Here is a 6,708-nt window from a genome sequence, read left to right as displayed (position 1 = left end):
TGTAGACCAGGCTGGTCTCGAACTCACAGAGATCCGCCTGCCTCTGCCTCCCGAGTGCTGGGATTAAAGGCGTGTACCACCACCGCCCGGCTCTTTAAAATGTTTTGATAGATAGGTGTATCCCGTTCACAAGTCTAAAGTGCATGACTCAATTCATTCTCTTCTTTTCCTTTTTGGTTTTCTGAGACGGTGTAGTCTAGAACTGGCAGTCTTCCTGCCTCAGCCTCTCCAGTGCTGGGATTCCACGTCTGGGCCAGGCCCTGCTTTGCTCATTGTTTTCAGTGTTCTAGTTGCCGTGTGTGACAGGAGGAGGCTTCGCCTGGCTGCTCCTCTTATATCCATCATTCTTCCTGCATTCACTCTTCGACCTGATCTGGAATTGGTCTTTATTGTACAGAGCCCTTTTATTTGATTTGTTTTCAGAAGACTTGGACCAGGCTCTGGTGTACCTGGCACTGTAAACCTCTGCTGCCTTTAGCCAGATCCAGAAGGTGCTGACTGGGATGGGCCACCTTGCTTTCCTTGGTCATTACCATGTTGAGGTCCCTCCTGAGCAGGTAGCCAGAGTGGAATCTGGAAATTGACCTGGGACTTTTTTTGTTTTGTATTTTTTCTTTTGGTTTTTTGAGACAGGGTTTTTTTTTTTTTTTGTTTGTTTCTTTGAAGCCTGTCCTGGGACTGGCTCTTTAGAGCAGGCTGACCTTGAACTCACAGAGATCCACCCGAGCACTAGGATTAAAGGTGCGCGTCACCACCATCCCACATAAGATAACTTCTTTTTCCTTCGAGACAGGGTTTCTCTGTGTAACAGCCCTGGCTGTTCTGGAACTAGCTCTGTAGACCAGGCTGGCTTAAGACTCATAGAGATCTGCCTCTCAAATGCTGGGATTAAGGGTGTTGGCCAGCACGGGACCTGGGACCTGGGTGAGACTTTGAGCAGCTGAGCTGAACAGACTGAAGGAGATGATGTATTGGTGCATATACCCATTGCCCCAAGCCTTGTCTCCTTCGTGTTCATTGCAACCAGATAATTAGGGCACCTTTCTTTCCCCTTGTCTTGATGGAGTTATGTTGAGGTGGCCTTCATTTTCAAGCAATGATACATGGTATTATTGAGGTACATACAAAATGCTGAGAACTAGGTACTGCAGACTCTATTGGAGTTAAGGGGACCTCAGGAACCTTCCTGAATAGAGCTGTCCTGTGACCCTCTTCTCAGAATAAGAGTGTTAGCTTTTGAGTTTTTCAGGGCCAACCAGCCAGCCACACTGGTGTGATTGCAATTCCTTACCGTCCCATGCCCCCATCAGAGCAGGTAGTTTGTACGCGTCCATATGTGTGCCAGTTTATCAGGAACCCAGCACTTTGCTTGCTGCAATAGACTTCCCAGTGCAGGACCCTGTTGGCGTACAGGATGGGCCTGAACACATCCTTCACCTCCTCTGGCTGCTGAGCAGGGCTGCTCTGCTTTCCTGTAGGGTGGCACCAAGCTTGGTTTGACACAGCTGCACTGCTGGCAGACAAGAGCCTCTTCCTCCTCTTCTGGGCTTTTAGCTCTGTAATACTTTAGTAGGTGTCCTACAATGACATCCTATTGAAGACATCCAAGATAGCACAGCTAGAACTGTCACCTGAGTCCAGCAGCCACCTGCCACAGGCACCTGTCTGCCTCCTGTCCTTGCCCTGGGTATACTGTGCTCTGAGATCATTGCCATACCTGCCATACCTGCAGGCCTCTCAGCACTCTAGAGGTGAAGGGCTTCTCAGACGAGGCCTCTAACCCAGCTTTGGGCTGCCTCTCTTCCCAGCACCTACCCCTGCTGACAGCTCTTCTTCCCTCCTAGTGCTCAGGCAGGCCCTAAGGCAGAAGCATCTGGAAGCCCAGCAAACCTGCCGGCCCCACAACTTGCCAGTGCTCCAGGCAGCCCAGCAGCGTGAGCTGGAGGTAGGAACTGGGACAGGATAGCTGAGCCCGGCTATGTCAGTGGAGGGGCTGAGGGTAGTTTATAAGCTGAGCTCATGGCTTGTTGGAGGTTTGATGAGGTCTACTTCATGACTTTTCTCCATGGGGACTAAGGTGTGCTCTAGTTGAGAGGAGAGTCACAACCTGTCTGTCACTCCCCTGTTCCTCCATTTAAGCGTCTCTGGCCTGAGCCTGCATGAGGCAGAGTCGGGGTGATGAAGTGCAATGGTGGGATGGCTAAAGTAGTCAGGAAGAGGCCTGTGTTACCATGGAGACCCACAGGAAGCCAACAAGCCATGGTGTCAGGATTGAAGGTGGTGGGCAGATGCATTTCTAGCTGGGACTGTTGGGTAGCCTTATGGAGCCCCTCTGCTGAGCCACAGCAGGAGGAAGTAGCAGGCAGGGATATTTGAGGCATCCTTGGGCAGAAGCCCGAGCAGGAGCCACCCTTACTCAAGTCATTGCAGGCCATGGAGCATCGAATCCGGGAGGAACAGCAGACAATGGACCGTAAGATTGTCCTGGAACTGGACCGGAAGGTTGCCGACCAGCAGAGCACACTGGAGAAGGCAGGAGTAGCTGGTTTCTACGTGACCACAAATCCTCAGGTCAGCACCTAGGCCAACCCTGTCACAGCCATCGCCCCTGGCCCCTGAAGGTTCTGTTCTGTGTGGAGTTTGTTTTTTATTTGTTTTGGTCTCCTTTTCTTTAGGTGGAGGGTAGTGTATTGCTTGTTTTATTTTTATTTATTTACTTATTTTTGGAGACAGGGTCTGCTACACTGCTCACTCTGGCCTTTAACTTGAGGTCCTCCTGCAGTGGCTTCTAATTAGAGCACAGGGATTACAGACATGTCAATACATCGAGTCCCTGGAGTCCTAGTGAAGCTTAGCATTGGTGGTAGGCAGAGGCGAGGTGGAAGGCCCTGGGAAGGGCATGGAGGGAATGCCCACCTGTCCAGCTTTGCAGGCGCCTACCCACCTCCTGCATGCTAACCCCCTCCAACCACTCTAAAGAAGCCAATTAGAGACTGCTGGCCCTACTAGGTGCCGCGGCCCAGATTCTCCCTCTGCCTTGCCCTAGCCAGCTTCCCCTTAGCCTTACTACCTAGCATCTTGTAGGCCCTTGTATGTCTTAGACCAAGACAGAAGGGCATGAGCTGTCAGACTGGCCCTTACAGGACCTCTTTTTACATTTCAGGAGCTGACGCTGCAGATGAACCTATTGGAACTCATCAGGAAGCTGCAGCAGAGAGGCTGCCAAGTAGGAAAGGCAGCCCTGTGACCAAGTGAGGGGCGAGGGTCCCTGCTGTCCTTCATTGCCTAGAATGGCTGGCAGATGCCTAGTGACCGCCTTGTTACTGGTGCCGGAACGCTTCAGGGAGCAACTGGCTGCCCAGCTGCCACCAGGTGTGATCTTTGCTAGGAGATGCTGATGAGACAGAGACTGCACCTGCTGCCATCCTCCGTCCAGGTGTGGGGAGGGGTCCAAGCAGCAGGAATGGCATGGTGTGAAGGCTCCATGACTGAGGGTTGAGTGGGACTGTTGGTTCTAGCACCTTCCCTTTGGGTATACCCACATTTCCTCCAGGCTTGGTTTTGCCTTGTTCTGGTGTGGCCTAGAAAAATAAAGACCTCAGCACATGGTTTGTGTCCATGCTAGCTAGGATCCTTTCCTAGTGGCTCTGGCCATGGTGGAGCCAGCAAAGTGGCAGCCACCACATGGCAGTGGCTTTATGGGATACCCACCCAAGCCCTTATGCCTTTCATTGTCATTTTTGCCTAACCAGGTCACCCCAGTTAAGGCATAAGAACTCACCTCCAAACTGCTGAGTGAAACTTGAGAGTTTAGCAGGTGACGGGGGACCTGCCAGAGCCAGCTAGGGCTTGACTTACTGGAGTGAGGGGCACAGAGGGGCAGGAAGGGTTGGAGGGAGCTGGGCCTCGGCATCTGTGTTTTGCCTGCACTCTTCCACACCCATGGGTCGGGATGTGGAATGCAAGCGGCTGGGTGTCATTGTGGCCAGGCAGCGGTGGTCCCAGTGTCTGGATTGGAATGGCCTCTGGCAACTACAGGCAATGTTCCATCCAGGCCAGTCCCTGTGCTGCTCAGAGCTGACTTCATGTTCAGGCACTAAGAAAGGTGATGGCTCTCAGTTACAGCGTGATTTATTGACTAAACAGGCTTCTGTCCCTGGTAGAAGGTAGTTCTAGACTGGAGCTCTATAGCCTGCAGAGGTGATCAGTTGCCACTAGTTAGTGGAGGAGCTCTCAGGCTCTGGCTGATCCCATACCTGAGTGTCTGCTCCTGGAGGTGCAGGAAGTCCCAGAGGGTAGTCCCCACCTCAGTACCTCAAAGATTTGACATTAAAAGATGAACCCTATCAGGGTATGTTGGGCTAAGGAACCCAAGCCCACCCAAAGCTGTGCCTTGCCTAAGGTCCCAGAGGTAACAGGTTGAGTGGAGTAGGTGAGAGGGTGGTTGCTGAGTGACTAGGCCGGGTGATGGAAGAGGTTGCCGGTGCGCAGCCGCCTGTGGAGCTCCTGCCATAGCAGCTGCCTCTCTCGCTGAGCACCCTTCATGATGCTGCTGTTCTCCAGGGCTCGGCGGGACAGGTAGGGCAGCACCTCCATCACAGGACCATAGGGTACATACTTGTACACAGGAAATCCTGCCTGGCCTGCATACACACACAGAGCCATGAGTGTCCATGCACAACACAGTGCCTCCCGCGCCCCTGCACGTGCCCAGGACAACCCAGCTCACCTAGCGGGAAGCTAATTTGATCACACATCCCCAGCAACTGTCCGAAGCACACCTGGCCATCATCAGGATGCAGGCCCAGCTCCTCCATCCTGTGAAGGGGGACAGGCTGGTAAGGACCCAAACCAGGACATAGGCACACTGACGCATCTCTGAGCCCCTCTTTTTCCCTTCACCTACGTTCTAGCCAGTCTCTGTGGGGTGGGGCAGGGATGTGAGCTCTGCTCTAGCTACCTAGGTCTTCCTAGTACAACTTCCCTGCCCACAGGGAAGGCCCAGGCAACAGACTTGCTTTTCCCAGTCCAGTGCCTCTGCCACCCTCCTCCACCTGCAGTGCGCTGTGGCACTCTGAGCCTTGCTGCAGTGACTGATACCCAGCCCTGCCCCATTCTCCTTTGCTGGCTGCACAGCTGTTGTTTTGGTCTAATGGAAAGTGAGATGTATATGCTACAGCTATCATGTTGAAGGCTCAAAAAAAAATTGAGATGACTTCATTTTTAACATGGCTACTAGAAAATTTACAGATATAATTGTGGATTACATTGCATTTCATGTATGTATGCTTAGTTTTCATGTATGTACATCCATGTGGCCAGAGGACCATTGGACATTGTTCCTCAGTAGCCATCCACTGGTTTTTGGGAGTCTCATCATCCCAAGGCCTAACAGTTTGGCTAATCCTCCCGTGTCTGCCTCCCTAGTGCTGGAGTTGCAAGTTCTTAGCCCCACACCCAGCTCTCTTGCATGGAGTCTATGAATCAAACTACAGTCCTCATGCTTGCATGTCAAGCACTTGGAAGCCACTTTCTTGGCTACTTCACTTGAGTGGAAGGCGAGACTGTGCCTGCTCATTCCATGTTACCACCCCCAAACACTCAGCAGCACCTAACAGGTCCCATGCGTTCCCTCAGCCCTGTGTCACCTGCCACTCACAAGCCATCAAGAAACCTCCAAGTCAGGCTGGCAGAACCTACCTGCAGAGGGTGAAGCGCACTGTGTCCTCATTGTGGGAAGCCACCATCACCTCTGCCTTAGGGCTGTGCTTCAGCTTCTCGAGAACATAGTTAAGGCACCTGGGACAAGGACAGTCCTACCTAAGCTTGGCTCCGGCCAACCACCACCTTAACCCCTCTTGGCTCTGCAGAGGAAAGTGGTTTTACAGAACCCAGAGTCACCCAGCAAGCTGGCTTCTCTGAGGCGGCCACAGTTGGAGCTGGACCAGGGCCAGAGTCTCAGAAAGGAGGGCAGCATCTGGCTTCCCTAGCTGGTGTATGTGAAACATTCCTGCCTGGAATTCAGAAGATAAGGACATTTACCCTAGGAACTCACTGCACCACCAGTGCAGGAAACCCAAACAGTGACAGATTCGCAGGCCCCTCCCATGGTTAAAAAAGCAGTAAGCAGTAGGAGGGGCCTGAAAATCTGTCACTGTTCGGGTTTCCTGCACTGGTGCAGTGAGTTCCTAGGGTAAATGTCATTGCCTGCTCTTCCAAAGGTCCTGAGTTCAATTCCCAGCAACCACATGGTGGTGGCTCACAACCATCTGTAATGAGATCTGGTGCCCTCTTCTTGCCTGCAGGCATATATGCAGACAGAATATTGTATACTTAATAAATAAATATTTAAAAAAAAAGCAGTAAGCAACTCCACGAAGCTGCCTGCAAGCTGTTCAGGGAGCCCCAGGGATGCAGCTTCCATTGAGTTGGGACGGGCTTTTCAATGATGCCACTGCCTTTGAGTCACCCACCCCTAACCCTGTAAGTAACGCCAATAAATAAATCCTTTGGTTGACCAAATTCGATTTGGATGGCGTCAATCCATCGTTGGTGTCCTAGCTGGGTGAACAGACATTTGTTCACATCTCCCCAGCAGAAGTGCTCTGAAAAGGGAGGGCCAACAGCATCCCACCAGAGCTAGCAGGGCCAACAGCATCCCACCAGAGCTAGCAGGGCCTACAGCATCCCACCAGAGCTAGCAGGGCC

General features: G+C 52.3%; 2 protein-coding genes across 2 annotated transcripts in view; one reads left to right on the top strand and one right to left on the bottom strand.

Annotated features, from left to right (window-relative positions):
- LOC101986342 (protein DGCR6) overlaps nucleotides 1–3,621 on the top strand; it is a 6,107-nt gene extending 2,486 nt beyond the window's left edge. The window contains exons 3-5 of the mRNA XM_005369963.3: nucleotides 1,845–1,945; nucleotides 2,431–2,571; nucleotides 3,164–3,621. Coding sequence (XP_005370020.1) covers nucleotides 1,845–1,945; nucleotides 2,431–2,571; nucleotides 3,164–3,247 — 326 coding nt within the window. The 3' untranslated portion in view covers nucleotides 3,248–3,621. The remainder of the gene's footprint in view (nucleotides 1–1,844; nucleotides 1,946–2,430; nucleotides 2,572–3,163) is intronic.
- Nucleotides 3,622–4,109: 488 nt separating this feature from the next.
- The window catches only part of Prodh (proline dehydrogenase 1), an 18,365-nt gene continuing 15,766 nt past the window's right edge, over nucleotides 4,110–6,708 (bottom strand). Inside the window, exons 12-14 of the mRNA XM_005369962.2 lie at nucleotides 5,701–5,799; nucleotides 4,730–4,818; nucleotides 4,110–4,643 (exon numbers count right to left, since the gene is read on the bottom strand). Coding sequence (XP_005370019.1) covers nucleotides 4,456–4,643; nucleotides 4,730–4,818; nucleotides 5,701–5,799 — 376 coding nt within the window. The 3' untranslated portion in view covers nucleotides 4,110–4,455. The remainder of the gene's footprint in view (nucleotides 4,644–4,729; nucleotides 4,819–5,700; nucleotides 5,800–6,708) is intronic.

Source organism: Microtus ochrogaster, unplaced genomic scaffold (genome assembly GCF_000317375.1).
Source record: "Microtus ochrogaster isolate Prairie Vole_2 unplaced genomic scaffold, MicOch1.0 UNK68, whole genome shotgun sequence".
NCBI lineage: Eukaryota > Metazoa > Chordata > Mammalia > Rodentia > Cricetidae > Microtus > Microtus ochrogaster.
This window is presented reverse-complemented; position numbering and strand designations above follow the sequence as displayed.